The sequence below is a fragment of the Bombus impatiens genome, unplaced genomic scaffold (assembly GCF_000188095.3).
Source record: "Bombus impatiens unplaced genomic scaffold, BIMP_2.2 scf_0136, whole genome shotgun sequence".
Lineage (NCBI taxonomy): Eukaryota > Metazoa > Arthropoda > Insecta > Hymenoptera > Apidae > Bombus > Bombus impatiens.
Window position 1 is genome coordinate 152,548 of NT_176555.1, and position 17,951 is coordinate 170,498.

The 17,951-nt window shown below is 40.2% G+C and overlaps 1 protein-coding gene across 1 annotated transcript in view; it reads right to left on the reverse strand.

The window, feature by feature from the left end:
• LOC100747238 (dexamethasone-induced Ras-related protein 1) overlaps positions 1 to 17,951 on the reverse strand; it is a 44,792-nt gene that overhangs the window by 3,093 nt on the left and 23,748 nt on the right. The window contains exons 2-3 of the mRNA XM_003487076.4: positions 12,254 to 12,540; positions 9,730 to 9,887 (exon numbers count right to left, since the gene is read on the reverse strand). Coding sequence (XP_003487124.1) covers positions 9,730 to 9,887; positions 12,254 to 12,297 — 202 coding nt within the window. The 5' untranslated portion in view covers positions 12,298 to 12,540. The remainder of the gene's footprint in view (positions 1 to 9,729; positions 9,888 to 12,253; positions 12,541 to 17,951) is intronic.

Below are 17,951 nucleotides of genomic sequence, written 5' to 3' on the forward strand. Positions count from 1 at the left end.
ATTCCGAGGAAAGCGGCACAAAATTTTTGTCAAGTATCGTTTATCTGTTCATACTCTTCGTTCGCATGCAAATTATTCAAAATCTTGTTAAAGCTGCAGCTTAGGTTCAGTTCCTACATCGCTGCCTCGAGTGCTGTACGTTGCCCTATCGGGGTGGATGCTATAAATTTTCCAGAGTAAGACGATGAGTTAACTTTTTGTCAAACTTTTTACTCAAGTTCTTCGACAAAGCGAAATTGACCGTATCAGACAATGTTCAATTGTTAATGCTACGTCGAGAAAAGAAGGGAGATTTAAATGGTCGCGCGAATGTGCGTAATTGATCTCATGTAAATGTTTGCACATTCATTGTGCATAACTATAAACAATAGTTAACATGTTCGAGATTTATGAATATTTATTTCAGCCTGTTTATTTTTATCATACCGAACACAGCTCGCGTACATACACGCATATATTCGTATGGTCTCTCGTTTCGCGATCGAGTTTTAACGAGTTTCCCTTCCGCTTAAAACCCTTGTGGAACAAAAGAACCGGCGCGGCGCGGCATCGCGTTGGCAAATCGATCGACTCGTTTGTCAATGGGCCAGGAAAGAGTTTCTGATTCCAGGTTTTTTCGAGTCCTTTGATCGAAAGTTTCCAAGAAGGTTTCTGGAGGTTTTTCGAGGTTGTGACCTCGACAACAGTGGCATTAAAATGACAAAAACACCCCAGACCTCGCTCTACTTTTTTGCATCACGATGCAACTACTTTCCCCAGCGTTTTTCCAAGCGAACATGCCATCGCGTCTCTTCCAGTGATTTAAACGTACAACGTCCGTCCAGGCGAAAATTTGTAAACTCGTTATTTCGTGTTTCGCAAAAAGAGGTGGTAAAAGCGTGAGTTTGAACAGTGTGTATATCGAAGCACCAGTAGGATAATATCGAACCACGCGAATACGTAATACTGAACATTCTGTTTCTCCTGACTTTCATTCGTAGAAAATTCGAGGGTCGGAGTTTCCACTAGTGACGGATAACTTTCTGTTTTATTAGGCGATCTGAAAAGTTCGCGTCGCTTCTAACGCGCTGAGTCAATTACGTTTTTCTTCGAACTTTGCCTCGTATGTTTCGCACGTTTCTTTCATGCAAGTTGATAAAAATGTCACAGCACGAGAACGACCACAATTTTCGAATCGAAGGAGAATCGAGAGATTCTATAAAAAATTTGTTCGTATCTCTGTAACGTTCGCTGTGAAGGAAAATCTTGCAATACGCGGAAACCATTCAGAGACATGGCGATGAATTTTTTTAATAAGAAGAATACAAAAGTTTACAAAAGCGATATGAAAGGACGAGAAGAGTTTGTAAATGGAGGTGGATATTGTGTTCCGCTGTAAGAAAAGATACGGACTTGACGTTATAAAGTATCTAATATTTTATGAACTCTTTAGCAACGTACCGCCTTGTTTATGTTACGATGGAGCAGATGGCCATTTTCCTGCGTTATCTTACGGAAGTTTCTATTATTCGCGGCTAAATACAGCCAGTACGCAACGTTGATTATCGAGCACAAATAACGGTAAAAATGAGCCGCGGAAGTGACGTTTAGAAGCTTTTATTTCAGTAGAACTCTCGGCCAGAAATTTGTTGGCCATGAAATCCTGAAATATCCTTCGGCTTTCAAGTACATTTCTCTCTTACGCGTTTTCACGACCACGCAATAGCCAAAGAACGGGCGAAGCCTCGCCCCTGAATTTCATTTCACGTTCCGGATGTTCTTTCCTCGGATGTCAGCTGCCTTGTTCAGCTCTCCTCTTTCGGAAGCGTGGCCCACGGAAAAAATTAACACGTCTAGACGAAAAAGAGGTAGTTACGAACGCGACCCGAATACGTAACGTCGGATTTCCTGGATAAATCTGTTATTCCGTCTCGTCTGAGGCAGACGTTGCTACAGCTACTTTTTGCTTCTGTTTTCTTAGAATCCGACTAATCGGTTTTCTTCAGCAAAAAAATGTTGGTCTTTTCTAACGACGACACGACGCGGTAATGATGGACAGACTATTCTGGGAAAGATGATTTAAAAGACGGGATCTGTAATTTTATTACAACGCAAAGAGAGATCCTATTCTATCTTTTTATCTGCAACAAGTGTCCCCTTTTATATCTCTGTCGTGGAGAGGTGTTTGTAGATAGATATTCAATCGATTCGAGCGTCCGTAGTTATAATTTCTTTAAAAAGCACGAGCATCTGCGTATCGTAAATTGATTGACGAAGTATCTGCATAAAATGAACCTAATCTTCTACTCTATATCTTCATCCTTTCTTCGTTCCTTCAATGATTTACCATTTTACTCGTCAACGTACGACAGAACAAACGTCTTATTCCTCCATTTCAAAGAGACAATTTTCCATCGAAACTACTAAACGTGGATTACTCCTGAAGTAATACGACACGATACAATAATAACAAATACAATACGACAAAATAATACAATAATCCGGTAACTTGGTCTTCGAGTAACATCGCATCTAGTCAACGATTCATCTTGGTCACCGGTGTTGCAACATTAACTACAGGGACCAAACAACCGCGTCACCGGCGTTGCAACATTAACTAGAGGGACCAAACAACCGCGACAGGAAGTTACATCCGTTCTGTACGTGACCGTATTTTCGTCTAAAATAACGTTACCGACGGCCAGATTCGCTAACTTTATGAAAGCTGGATACGAACAGAGGATGAACGTATTTAGCGAATCTTCCTTCGCGAGCCTGGCGCAAATTAATTTTGAAATAATTACGGGAACTATTGCCGCTCTGCATTTGCAATCCTTGTCTTCATCCATTTTCCTCTCACTCGTAGCTATCGTATTCGCGGATAGGCGAAAGCGAATCTCTTATTTTTATTATGGTAACACCTATCAAGCTTTTCAACTTTCGCCAAGCGTGTACACCATTGCTGGAGCAGGCTGGTCGAGCGAAATCGACGTTAAGCCAATGTTGCGCCCGAATTTACTCGGCGTAGCGATGGTCGTCAATTGAATATCGACGTGGTAGCGTGACGAACGCGAATGGTCGCGAAAGTGATTGCGTCGATATACGATTTCAATGGACCACCGGTTGCGCCGAGAAGGAAATCGTTATCGTTGTCGAATATGACTTCTCCTGTAGGTTGCTTGAAAGTTGGTCGTCGTGTCGCGCCCCAACGACGTGATGCTGTGTACAGATTCCTGGCGAACGATAAGCGCCCTCGAGAACTCTTCGAGCTGGCCGTTACAGACGTCTTCTTCTCTTATCTCTTTGCAAATAGCTGCGGAGCTGGCCGGGATGATTTACTGCTCGATACTTTCGCTCGAGTTTCCAATTTCGTGTCGATAGATTCTTTCTAAGAACTAAAAAAAGAACAAAGAGGAAAGAAAAGAAAAAGAAAGAATCACAGAGAGAGAGAGAGAGAGAGAGAGAGAGAGAACTCTCTCAGGATGAAATAAGAACTCGATTGGAGGAGAAAAGAGTAAAAGGCGAGATGTTGTTTGTCTGACGTCAACAATTTCTTTCGCCAAATTTCACACGGCGATCGACTCTCGACAGACTGAGTGTATCTGGCACCAACGATTCGTAGTGTAATTTATTTACGACATAAAGGCAGTCGAAAGACAGAGGGTGGTGTCGAAAGAAATCCGTTTAACGAAACGTCGCGCTCTCCGGTTAATTAAAATGAAATTTTATCGCGATTAATTACAACAAAGACGGACAATTATGATCGACTAAGAACAGGATGGAGCCTGAAGTAGCCTGACAGTACCAAGTGAAACGGTTAACCGTGACGAACAATGATTCTCATCGAGAGATTTCGTTACACCTGAAGTCTACCCTATTCTTTTCTCTTCACTCTGGTCGTTCGCCTCGTCGACGAAAACGGATTCTTTTACTCGTTTTCGCCGTATCGAACTTTCTCCACGTCGGAACGCTCGGTTTGCTCGTGCTAGGAGCACTGTCGCCATTGTTTTCTTCCAGTGAAATATATGTCAGCCATTATGTCGGAAAGACCGCGTCCCGAATCAAAAGGAATTTTCCCCTTTGCTCGTGTCCTGCTGATGTTTAGTTCTTCATCGCTCTTGAATTCGGGTCTCAGTGCCCGCCTTAGAGCCCGTTTCGTGCTTGCAACTGCGTTAGACGCGTTCCATTTTATACGAGCAATTTCTTGCTCGTGACACCTCTTGTTCCATTGAATTTCTTCAAATTCTTGAATTTACGAGCATTTGTTCTTTGACAATGGAGGACCGTTATTATTCCCTGTCGTTTCGATTGTCCAACTATTTTAACTTTAGATTTATTTATCGAACTTTCGACTTCCAAGGAATTTAGCTGGATCAGTGGTGTGTTTAATTTATGGTAAGGTACTACATCGATGAATCAAAGGACTCTGGCTTTAGATACTTGGCTGGGAACACGGTAGAACGTTCGAGGGCTTCCGGCTGAAGCTTATCGAATAAGGTAGGACTGAGTCGAGGATTTCCAGTGTTAGATTATTGAAACACGTAGCGCTATGTTAAGAGCTCTCAATTTCACTTTATACTGGAATGCAACGCTACGTCAAAGACCTGGCTCTATTTCGCTCAAAGATGCAGTACTACGCTATTCTCGGTTTTCTCTGATTCTAACGTAAGTCTGGGATAGTTAAAAATTTTTGCACGCAATACATATGTACGAAAATGAATCATCCCCAAAATATAAATAAGGTAATTTACATGCGTATTGTTATAAATCACGGAACGTTAGATCCGTGATCTGATATTGACCGTCTACGGTTTCCAATCGTAGGTTCAAAGCCGACTTTAACAACGGCTTTCGTGCAGCGTAATCTCGATGCCGGCCTGTGTAAGGGACTCGACCAACTTAATAACTACCTCCTTTTTTCTCCTATTTTGCATAGCCAGCGCGCTCGTGCGTCGCTCCGCAAATATTCGCATCGCGGCCATCTCTTGTACGAAAGCCTGCGAGGCACGTAGCGCTCGTATAACTGGTGGAGATCAAATTTTTCAGTGGAAAACTGGAAGCTCCGATACAAAGCATTCGCTCGTTCGTTCAGACAGAATATTTGACAACAGTACACCAATTGCTTTTATCCTGGAATTTACTTCCGTGTTTCAAATTGCCTTTTCTTTTATTTTTTTAAGTTGTTTTTCCTCTTTATCGCAAAAAGGTCTTCAAGACAAGGTCCACAGGTTTTATTTACTTGCACGACGTGCGTTTTGTTTTATCACCTTTGACACGTCGACGCGGCGTGGCGAAGAAATTTGGTTTACAGCGCCTCTCTTCCTGTTTTCCGGTTTGTTGGTTTTCGTTCAGCTAGTTCATAACTCGATATCTTTCCCCTCATCCGATAAAACCGCTGCTCTTCTCCCTCGTCATCCTCAGAGTCGCTATATTTTTACGTTTCTTTTCATTTAGTATTTTCTCTTATCCTCTGCCTTCCAGAATCAGCATTTCCATCTTTACACCACCAGCTCGATTCCTCCGCATCGCATCCTGCCTTATCGTTCATTCCCCCTATACTTTTTGCACTTGTGGCAAAATGTCCCGTACGGTTTACGAAAGAGCCAAATTTTCCGCACGACTTTCGTCGCGATTCTATCTATGAAACCTTCTACTGAAATTGACTTCCTCACGTTATTACCGTGCTAGTTCCATGGTCGACGACATTCCCTTATCGTATTGCTCCTTTATGTAAAGTATTGGTCACGTATATAATGCGTTACCCATGGCCTCGATAAAAGTTCATAAGTAATTCCATAAATACCATAGTATAATTTATTTAGAAATAAATAATACCAAACAGATAATAGGAAAAAATGGTACTTGCTGGTAGTCGTGAATTATTATAATACCATCCTATGTAAGAAATATAAAAACATCAGCTATCTAACTTCATTTTCTTTCAATCTTCAGGTAATATTCGGTTCGAGAACGTAAGAGACTATTTTATGTGCAGAAAGGATATTCTCAATAGTAGTAAACAGATTCTAAGTCGAAGTCTATAGAATATATAGAGTCACTTGATCGATGCTGTTGTGCTATAGTCTAGGTCCTGTAGCACAGGTATTTGGCACGACACATTTTTGTGTTATACATACGACGATATTTTTACGAAATTCTATAAGCACTAATACACGACGTATACTTTATAACAAATCCTAAATGCATCTGCACAAATGATTGCACTTTTAATGTGTATAAAATTCCGTAAACATTTATGGGCCACATCTTTTCATTCCAATTGTTTCAGAAATGTTCGGAAATGGACTGCAAATGTGGAATTCATGGCCGTTATAATCTGCTACGCGGTCGTTAAAATTTATGTATCGTGCCATTCTCCGTTCATAATAGTTCTTTATGTATTGTCGTCGACTTAGTTGTAAATGCACGTCGAATTTATTAAACGAAATTAGCTCATAATTTATTAATTGATCGATTCTATCGTGTAGCCTTCAGGAGATCCATTAAATATGATTTAATCCTTCGACAAAGTCTTTTTTACCTAACATCTTTATTTCTGTAAAATATTCGAGCAATTAAACATGTTGAATTCCGCTTGCTAAGGACTATAAGAAACTCTATTTATGTATATTGTCATTCGCAGCTCCCGTTGCTTGATAAACTCTATTGTCACGAAAAATTGCGTGACTGCTAACTAAATATTGGTTTTCCGGAATATTTTGGGTAACTTAGTTTTCTCGAATTTTAATTTTCCGACTTTCTTTCGCGGGAAAATGGATTACGATGCATTAATGCGATATCCATGGAAAAATAGTGGAGCTCAGGGACTCGCTTCGAAATTCAAATCCCAATCTACTTGGCCGTACGGAGAGCGTTACAGTTCAACCTGTTAGCAAGATTTTCGCCAAGACCTTCCGATTTTTGTGGATATTTTCCGTGCGCGGAAACCTTCGGCGAATTTTTCAAAGAAGAAAACGATTTGCAGACGAGAAATAAGTTTTATTCGTACGAGGATCGGATGGCGAATCATGTATATAATCATCGGTGAGACTGTTGCAACGTTATTCGTTGCATGTCCACACACGCTGTACTTTGTAATTAGTTGCGTGCATGATAATTACGCTGGAGTAAATTATTCGGTGCCTTGGGCGATATTTTACGAAGAGATAAACAAGTTACCGTTACGTTTTCATTAATCATATCAAACGAGTGTGGTTAAAAGGGTAAATATCGCGGAATTCGTCGATTTAGAGGCGTAGAATTTAGCCACGAGATCGTGGCAGGTACTCGACCCTATTTTATAATTGTATTTCTCTTTATCTTGTTTTATTTGCATAAAAATCTAAGTTCCTGAAATTAAATTCAAATTTTTCCCTAGAATAGGCGGAAGTCTGTCATAAAGATGTTATAGGAATAAGGTCACGTAGGTTATTTGAGGTCATGTTAAAAATATTTTGTCGGATGTCATTTAAAGCTATATCGAAGTCCGAAAGATCACGTTAGGTCGTATCAAAGCCTGAGAAAGGTCATTTAAGGCCCAATCAAAGTGAGGAAGGTCCTTTCAGGTTGCATCAAAGTTTTAGAAAGGTCATTTTATACCATGTCGACTTTGTTGGAGCTCTGACAAAATTGTGCCGTGATCTGACATCATCGACGATCCTACGAACATAGTTCGAACCGTATTTCTTTCGATCGTAAAGGAAATCCACGAACAAATCGAAATACATCGTTTGGTTGATTTAGCGAGCGAAAGTAGCGAGTATTTTGCAGGCTTACCGGAATGGCTTACGTAAATTCGATAATTTCTAGAGCGGATGTTATCGGACGTTCACATGGTGGTCGTACGATGCAAACACGTGACGCGTGCGTGCGGTTTAAAACCGAATGTGATCAATACGCGTACGCACATCTCTAGGTCCGTGTGTACGCTCGTCACGTGCATCATACGTGATGCAGATACATTTTTTTCTGCGAGATCGTAATTGCAGATTTATCGAATCATTCGTATGGGTGCCACGACCATTTTACATCCACAGGATTTCTCGATAACTGCGGGTCTGGTTGGTTTCCTTCGACTTGCAGCGAAATTCCGTCAAACCTCGTGCGTGCGTGTCTATTCGGGTCAGAAGTCGCGTGCACGAGGGAACGTCGGATAGCAACGCGAATAGCATGCTAATTAAAAATTAATTAGAACAGGGAAAGAAGGAACGAAGGGAGTGTGCACAGAGCGTTATTAGTTTCGCCTCTGCGATATTTCATGGCAATCGTGACACAATGTATATCACTCTTGTCAGTCCACGTTTCCCTTTTCGTTCTAGTATGGCATATTTCTCGCAAGGCCGCAGCCCAGTGTAAATATCGATTCGGCCAGTTTTACAAAATTGTGGAGGACATCGGTAGAAGCATAGCGCGCATCAACGATCTCGCGTGTGTACTCGAAAACGTCAAGCGGATGTTGCCATGGGGTTTTCGCGTTAAAATAAGCCGAAATCTGTTCGGGTTATATGCGATGATGTGCCGTTCTTTGCGGCTGGCTGTTTATAAGCTACCGATATTTCGGGATTCGATCAAGCGTACATTGAAACTTTGCCGGAACTTCACGTAGTTGCGAACCTGTGCTGGAAGAAACGATACTCAACAAGTTGTCGAGATAACTGCTCCCAGGAAGCGGCTGTATCTAAGATCTACACCTACGGCGATACACATACAAGATTCACGACTATCCTTCAATATTGATTCGCTTGAAGATCAACGAAACATGATCGACCAGCTACGAATAGATGGAAGCTTTATCAGAATTTTCACCAGCTGTTTTTCAATTAATATAACGTTGTTGCTACTTGTTCGTTAGCGTTTAAACACGCTGCGTTTATAATATCATAATTGATATCGCGGTACGATGAATTATTATCATATCTCACATTGTCAGATATATAACGCAATTTATAACGGTTCCTACCATTAAATCTTCCTTATTTACAACGTAACACAGATAGATCCTTATTATTCTACCAAGATAAAGGAAGTAAGACGTGCGTGTATAATTCAATTTCAAAATGAACGGGCTTGAGTTAGAATTATGTTTCAATCTTATGAAAAGATAATACAGTCATCTCAAAACGCTACGTTAAAATTTCGGCCGTTGCAAAAATATAGAAAATGTTGTTCGAAGCGTAGTTACATAGCGTGGCTAACGTAGATTAATTCTCCAGGTTTCGCTTGGCAACTTCTCGTCATTCTTCCTCGCTATCTGTCACTCATTTTCCCTAAAATCACCCCTCGCCCTTTCTTTAGTCCCTCGAGAATTGGTCTGCTCTGTCAAGCTGTTCGTAAGCTTGTCGCTGATAAATCGAACGCAATCTTGCAAGTGAAGACCATACGCCACTAACGGTCATCCTTCGGTTCGATCGTAAACCTCAACCTCTCTGGCGGTGAAAGCCGTTTGCTTGCATTTGACGGTTATTGTCACGCGGTTATCATCGCTGTTTCGCATTAATCTGTCTCTATAGACGACAGTGTAACTGCAGGTATTTCAACGGCATGTTTGGAAACGTTCGTCGTCGACTGGTAAAATATTTACTTTTCCTCTTATACCTGGTTACACGCGTCGCCACGATTAAAGTCCGACCGTACGTGTACTCTCAAAGTTCTATCTATTTAATTAGGCAAATTTGAATATATGTATTCCTGGAAAATGATCGAATCGTCTTTTCTTCGTTCACTTTCGTGGTCGTAGGTTGATCGACTCACCTGTTAGGAAGGATAATCGACGCATCGCGGGAAACGGATGGTTGCCGCTCGTGTCCAGAAGATCGAGCTGATGAACCTCGCCTTTAATCCTGTACAGCTTTCGATGGAAATCCTCGATCGTTGGTGTGTAACTCTCTTCGAACTTGTTGGACAAAAATCTGCAATGAAAATCATTCCGTATTATGCTTTGCTTACCGTGGATTCTGACCAACCGTTATTTTGACGAATATGTTTATTTTGCAGTTAAATATATGAATATTGATTTTCACGAGTGTATGTGTTTTAGTCTTCAAATATTTCATTTGTCAGAACGACGGTTTGTCAAAACATACATCCGCTGTAATCATTGCGTTACGCGAGGTTTTACATAACAACTTTTCTAATGACCCATAAAGCCGGTAAATGTACAAAAAATCTATTTACATATTTCTAACAAATTTCATTTCCAATTGAATATTTTCTCTCGGACGCTGTTACATCGCTTTTCACAGCAGCGACAGCAACATGGATTATATTCGAACGGAATTAAATCGTTTGTCCTATTAGCGGCGAGAGCGAGCGCAAAGCGGAGGCTGGCTTTGCTGTTCGATCACGCGGAACATTTCGAATTCGTTTTCACGATTTTCCCTCATCAAGTCTTGTATCGTAGTTCGATGTTTTCCGCGTCGTTTATCGTAAAAATTGCACTCTGATGCAATAATGATTTCATCGGAAGAATTATAAAACGTAATAATTGCAATATTAATTCCGTTGTGCACGTTTGCTCGATGCTCGATTTAAAATTAATAATCAGCGGTATAACTCGAATGCCTTGAATGTTAAACGCGTTACGAAAATATCAGACGACGAACGGTTGATGGAATGATTAGAAATTGGGCGCGAAACTGCAGCTGCGAGGCCATTAAACAACTAGCGTGGAAACGCGTGGAAACTAGAGACAATACGTGCCGCATTATTATCCATTAAGGTTATTCTTGTCGGATTGGGAACTCGATTCGAGTTGAATATGGAGGCATATGGAGCATATAGAAGTCGTTGTTTAGAAACGAATTTCGCTATTATCTGTGAAAGACGTTAACGAGCACATTACAACGCCGCGGTTCAACGTGCGTTGAAAGTACCATGGAATATTTCCGATTTAAACCGAAGAAATTCTAGACGAAATTCAATCGCATAGAAGCTGTCACGGTCTAGTAAATCAGTGACACGTTTTCTGTCAGTGTCCACTTTCTCGCCGCGGGTTAAAAATATCGCCCTGTTAAAAGCTTTCTGGTTTTGGGGCGAAAGCGAGCCGATACGCTTAGATTTCGCTCATGGCAGCCTTGTATCGTCGTCCAACCGATCGGTGCTGTTGCGGTAAAGTGTCAAATATTGTACTTTTTGTGGTGAATATCGATCGTAGATGTTTGTTTCTGCAGTTTTGAAACAGCTTTGTAGATTTATGGCCGTAAGTAAATTACTCGACTGCAGCCACATTTTCATTTCTAGTAGGACATTTTCAACGAAGGAGTGGTTCCCAACGGTACCTCGTAGAGTGACCATCGTGTTTTAATTTATTTGATGTTAAAATATTTGCCACAGGCTCCAAGCATTTTAATATTTTAAAGCCATAAGACAAACTGTGCGATACTCTTATAAACCTAAAAGAACCTCTAATATGAATTAAGTTTTTAATTCTTCATCGTACAACGCTTGAGTCTAGAAACGCGACCGATAAATTAAGACGAGACTTGACAGAACCGGGCATCGGATTTATGCATATTCTCGTTCTCCATGTCGAGTTTCCATCCAGGCGATACTTTTTAAGCTGAAAGCGATACACGTTTGCTGTCGCTGATGAAAGATACAAGGCTGTGGTATTCAACGATGGAATTGGCCATTTTTGGATCATGACACGGAAACTACAGTAAGCTTTGCATTGTAAAAGATCATTTGCATCGTCGTATAAATCGTCTTCCCATTACAGAAGTAAAAACGGAAAATATTTGTATTTTTCGCCACGTTGTCTGCGAAATAAAAGCTCCTATTCGTACGACAGCCAATTTTAACAATTCTCCGACCCAGTTTTAGCAATTCTTGAAAAAGAGATTCGCGGTAAGACGAACGCTTCTACTAACGTATTTATGCTTTTGCTTAGCAATTTAACGCAAAGAGAATAAGGCTGTAAAAATTCAAATTCCTCATGAAAAAATATTCTTGTAGTAGACGACTGACTTCCAGTTCTCCCTACCACTCCGTTCTCAAGCATCGCATTTTCTACCAAGGGGAAACATTTTCATACATTCATAAGCAACAAAGCTGCTTCCATTTGAATGCTTCACTCCCACGTGGTTACATTGTCTCTGAAGGGTTAATATAAGTCAGCATGGAACAGCATCTCTCTCCATGTTCAAGAGAGAGAGAGAGAGAGAGAGAGAGAACTAGAATCGTTTCTGCTTTGTAGTGGGTGAAAAGAAATAAAAGAACCGACCACTTTATCCGGAATCTATGATTATAGTGGCGAAGAGGAAAGGGTAAGAGTTACCGTGCTACAATGGCAGTTTTGCCAACCCTCGCGCTACCGAGCATAACCAAACGGTAGCAATTGCGCGGGGGTGGTTTGCAGGCATCCTCCTGCGAGGACGTAGACGCTGGACTAGGGCTGACTGGGATCGGAAGGATGCCATCCTCCGAGCCTGAGGGCCCCTCCAATTCGGGGCCCGCCTGTGCTCCCCTTCGACCTCGATTGATTCGTTGCTCAGCCTCCTCTGGTGCACTTCCGCTTCTGCACAGCCTCTGCGCGCAGCACACGAATCGGCCGCACGCCTCCAGCTGAAATAAAATGTTCTAAGTGAGTAAATATGTTGGAAGACCCTGTAACGTAGCGCGTGAAAGGACGAGGAATATAATAGCGCGTGGTAGAATATTCGAAGAGATTCTGTTGAAGGTGATTCTTCGAATCTCCGCCCATCGAATTAGGATCACGTATGATTTTCAATAGCTGTTAGAATTTTTATTGAACGTTTACGTGTTGAATATTCCAATTGAACCAAGATGGTTTTATAAAGAAAAAATGGATTACCATAGCGGCGTTATTTTTATTGCGATCAGCGATGTTTCGAGAATGGCATTCCGCGCCTTGCTTTTTATCGTTTGCACAACATTCCACGGGGTTTGCCTTGCGTGCCACGGCAAAGGCCATTCAACAGGGAGGAGTACTGAAAAAGCGATTTTCAAACAGAAAATGAAGTAAAGCATGAAACTGTATAGTCGGCGCGTTTGATCTTGCCTCGCTAACCGAAAAATCCAAATTCGTTTATCGAGCGGTCATGCAATGCGGAACTCGATTTGTTTTTACCTTGTATTGTTTAAACATTTATGTAGATGTATTTAAATTCACAATATTTGTTTAACTTATTTTTAGCAGGTTGTATACAGAGAGAAGAAGGATCGATATTTGCATTAAATTCGAGCGAATACTCTTCTTGCGTTAAAACACACGTGTCGAGAAGTAAACACGTTTTAGTAGGTTCGCAAACATTCCACTGTTAAATCAATGATTTTTCAAATACCACATTCAAATATCACACCCCCTCCCTTATGTGAAATTTCTCCACGCACGGTAAAAATATCGCTGGATATGAATATTTAATTCGAACGTTCATTATTTCTACGTAAAATTCATTGGGAAATTGGGAATATGAAGATAATATGAGACGAAGTTTTATTCAATAATCAGTTCTTTTATCGTCATTGTACAAACGTGACGTGCGTAAAATTCGTTCAAATTGATACAACTAATCAGTTATTTCTTCCTTGTTTTATCAAAACGAAAACAAAAATTTATAAAATTTTTTCTTGCCTACGGGTATAACATTTCAAGAAAATTACGAGTATCGTAAAGATCGAGTTACAAAACGGTTATCACAAAAAAATGAAATAAAATTTTTTTTATTAAAATATATTTTGTCTAATCAGTAGGTTTTGCAGAAATATCGACAAGATCGTATTTCGCGTGTACCGGAAGTGTCGAATTCTCATAGAAGACGTCAACACCAATGGGCAAATGTTAATACGAAACGTGATACGGTTTCTTTTAGTGAACATGATACGATGGAATCGGGTATCCGGAATGTCGAGGCAAATTCGTGTCGTGTATTCTCTTTAGATTTGATGTGACAGATTTTTATGTGTTACCTGCACGCAATTGAGCATGCGTAACCGAAGTTGTATTTCGCTACTATGTACCGGAAAGTTTGTTAAATTTCACACAACGCTATTTGTGTCCCCAGTTGAATAAAATGACACACATTTATTTTCTGGGATTTAATCGAGATTTTTTTCCCTTATTGATAACTTTTCAAAAGCATTTCACATATATTACGCAAATCCCTTTATTTAAATTTAATTAAAAAATTGCTCAAAATAAATTTAAAAATTTTTCTGTGCGGTCGTTCTTAGATTATTTTAACAAACACGAGTAAAAGAAAAATATTGAAAACAAAAGAGAAGTTTTTCAAAAAAATTGTTTTGAACTCTTTTTCAGTCATTTCATACAACGTAATTTAAAAGAAACTCAGGACTCGAATGGCCTCGCTACTTACTGCAACGTGCATCAATTTCCAAATGTATAACAAGTAATGTTGACATACCGCGAGTACGATATTTGCTCACAGTTTTAATTGTTCTTTTAGATTCTGTGGCATTCATCAACGAATGGCAATCGTTCAACGTAACACTGTTCTCCGATTCACGTTAACGAAGACCATCGCGATCATCGATGTAGTTGTTTAATTGGAAAAGGTTTCACTTACTGTGTATTATCGATTGGAAATGTATGTTTGTTGAAAATGACGTAGGTGAATGTTTTCACGAGCGGTTGTATCGCAAGCATAGCAAGAAATCAACGAAAATGAGAATTTTCAAAAAAAAAAGAAAAAAAATGACCAATAAAAACGCCGAAAATGACATTTTAGAAATATTTCCACTTAGAATGATTATATGAAAAATTATAGAAATATCGGTTTCCATATAAACGATAATTTGATCATCGTGCCCCGCGTTCCATTGAAACGACGAATAGTTCAACGAAACGATGAATTAGTTCGTAACAGAAATAGAAGAATTCTATGACGAATAATGGTTATCGATATTTTATTCGCGTGTAGTTAGAGGAATACAGATTTTTATATTATCGAAATTTTTCTTGCAGTAATTTCTTTTTTAACATTTTGTTGAATCGAATTTGTTAGATTCTTTATACATTCACAAAGAAATATTTGGTTCGTCCCACTTTCATGATTTCCATTTGAATTTGCGGCGTTATCGTGCAATATTCTCTAGTAATTCCATTTGATGTATATGTCTATTACTTATTTAGATGGAACGATTAATTCGCATCGATTGCAAAATTGCTATAATTTCGTTTTACTAGCTATCCGATAATCTCGAGACACGATTATCGACGAAGCGACCAAACATCGTTTCCGTTAATTTCAATAATTAACCAAGCCACGATGCTTGACGTAAACCGAATCAAATAATTTGCGACATGACCTATCCTAACACGGTCAACCTGGTCCACTGCTCGTCGTTTCAGACGAGCGTCATTCTTACGGTTTCTGAGTACCCCATTTCCTTTGTTAACTGTCAGAATTTTGTAAAATTCGCTGACTTCTACAATGGAATTAAACGAAGAAATAAAGATGAAACGACAGGATAAACTTGCACGTGATAGTTCGAGAAAAAAAGGAGAAGGTCGATTCTTCATTTTTGGAAACTTTCCTCCGTTAGGACCTTTGTCTTTCGTCTCTAAACAGCTATTCTAATAACCGTAGTGCCGTGGAAAACGTAATTCTGTTGACAGCGTCTCGAAATTCGTTCCAAAAAAGGAAACAGCATCTCTCGAGGCTGGAAACGTTGTATCATCACGGTTAAATGGAATACCAAACATTTTTTTCTACACGGACAAGGAAAAACGAAGAAAAAGTTAGAAGGGCACGAGGGTGTTATTAATCATTTGGCTAAATATCGTAGCCCGTGCTATCGAGCATCTCTGAGAGGAAGTTTTTAAAGGTTTTCCCATCTTGCTTCACAAACATAGAGATCAAGGGAAAAAAAGGTCTCCCTTCGATTTTCTTTTCCGCCCTTCCGTGCTATGCCTGGCGTCCGCGTAAAAAATTATAAGTCTTCATCGTCTTTCTCGACACGCCATGTCGCTTTACGTAACGGATTTTCCTGGATCAACTTTCTCTGGCTTTCCTTTTTCCCCTTTCCGATCGGGTCAAAGTTGAGAAGCTATTCGTTTTTTTAAAAATCGCGCTCGTAGGAACGTGGAATAAATGCAACTCGATATTTCCCAATACGAAACATCCGGTTTAATTCGTCGTGACAGAAACAGGGAAACCACGTTCCGGAATTGCGAGGAGATCCCGTCGAGTGCTCGTTTTGCAAAATTTCGAAAACATTTTTGTTCTTATTTACAGAATCCGTAGAGACCCGTTTTTCGTAACTGTTTTACTAAATTCGATGAATTCGAACGAGAATGTCGGGGGAACGCGGTGCGTCGGGCAGAAAGTTTCGTGAAATGTGGTCGTAACTTCGTGGACGGATACCGTATACGGACATAGTTAAAAGAAAACGACGTCTATAAATACTTTTCCCTTGCAACCTCTGTTCCTATGTTGTAATCGCGGTTCTACCGGCGAATCAATTAAAATATCGCCTTCGTTGTTTGGAATTTCACGATTAAACGGGACTTCCACTTCCAAGTTTTACTTTCGAGTTCATATTTATCGACAAAACTAGCTATACAACTTGTACAATGTTTTCAAAACTTGCAACCACTTTCATAACGGAATGTAGGCAATTTATACCTATTGACCTATGCTCCACAAAATCCAGTATCCATCTCCGTGTCCTTCCATTTCTGGAAACTCTATCATCGCCAATTGCTTCGTTTCTTCCCTTCGTTCATCGATAGGCTTTCGTCGAACTGCATAAGGCGAGAATTAAAAAAAAAAGGCGTCATCCGTACTCTGCAACGCAGAAACCCGGCGTTGCAACGCGTTGGTAGATCCGTCCCAGTTTGCTTTAACGAGCGCGATAAAATTGTACACACAGGCTCGTGTAATATGCAAATAACAAAGTGCGGAAATAAAAAGAACGAAAGCGAAAGAAGTTAGGACGAAAAAGAGAGAAGCACCCCAGCGCGATTTTTTATTCGGTCGTAACTCCATTAATTAACGACAAGACGGGCCGAGTTGCGGGGCAAATGGATGGTCCGCAGGCACGAAGAAATTTGATTATGTTCGATTGGCACGGTCTCCAATTACCGCGCGCAAAAAGATCTGTTCGAATAAAGTGTATAATTAAACGTTACGAGCAAAAAGGAATTGGACGAATATTTCCTTCAAGGGAGAAGGTTCCGAGGAGCGAATATTTTCACGTATCGACGCCAGTCCTATTCGACTAAAAGCTTTTACCTGACGTCCATACTTGCGGCAACGAACGAATCGCATCCGTAAATAATTCAAATCGCGCGTGACCCGCTTGGTAAACGTGAAAAAGTAACGAACAATAGCAAAAAGTCACGACTGGTTTACTAAACTTTATTCACGCGCTATTTTGTTTCTCATACTAACCATATTTTTTTGGAATATTTTTCTCTCAGGTATAGCAGAGAGGACAATAAAGTTCGGAGGGTCGCGGCTGGATATCGATTTTATAAGTTTGTTAGAGAAATTTGGTGGTACAGGTTTCAGTTCAGGTGGAAGTTTACGGAACGAAATTTACATATCTAAAAATGTTTAATATTTCTGCTTTAAATGGTGTTGGGAACATCATTCTTTCTTTTATTGTTCCTTTTATTATCAATTACGTTAATGTACTAGCATTCGTAATGACTTTCCAAGTACTTTCGTTCTTTGTTTAACATCGAGACGGCAAACGTTCCACGCAACGTCTCACTTCGGGCGCTGTGTCCCGATAAGTGGTTCGAGATCCTTCGTACAAATGGGTTTCTTCATTTGTATTGTATACACTGTGAGTCGGTTAAGTCGTCACGCAAACGCGAACGCACACTTTATTTTGATTTATACGGTCATTTCGAGCGCGATGCGATCAGGATTGCACGAAACCCTCTTCGAGTATTATTCGATGGACGTCGACGTACATTAACCTATTTTATAAGCGTGTTGAATAATGTCCACGGGAATGACGATTGCGCAAAATCGCGATAAAAA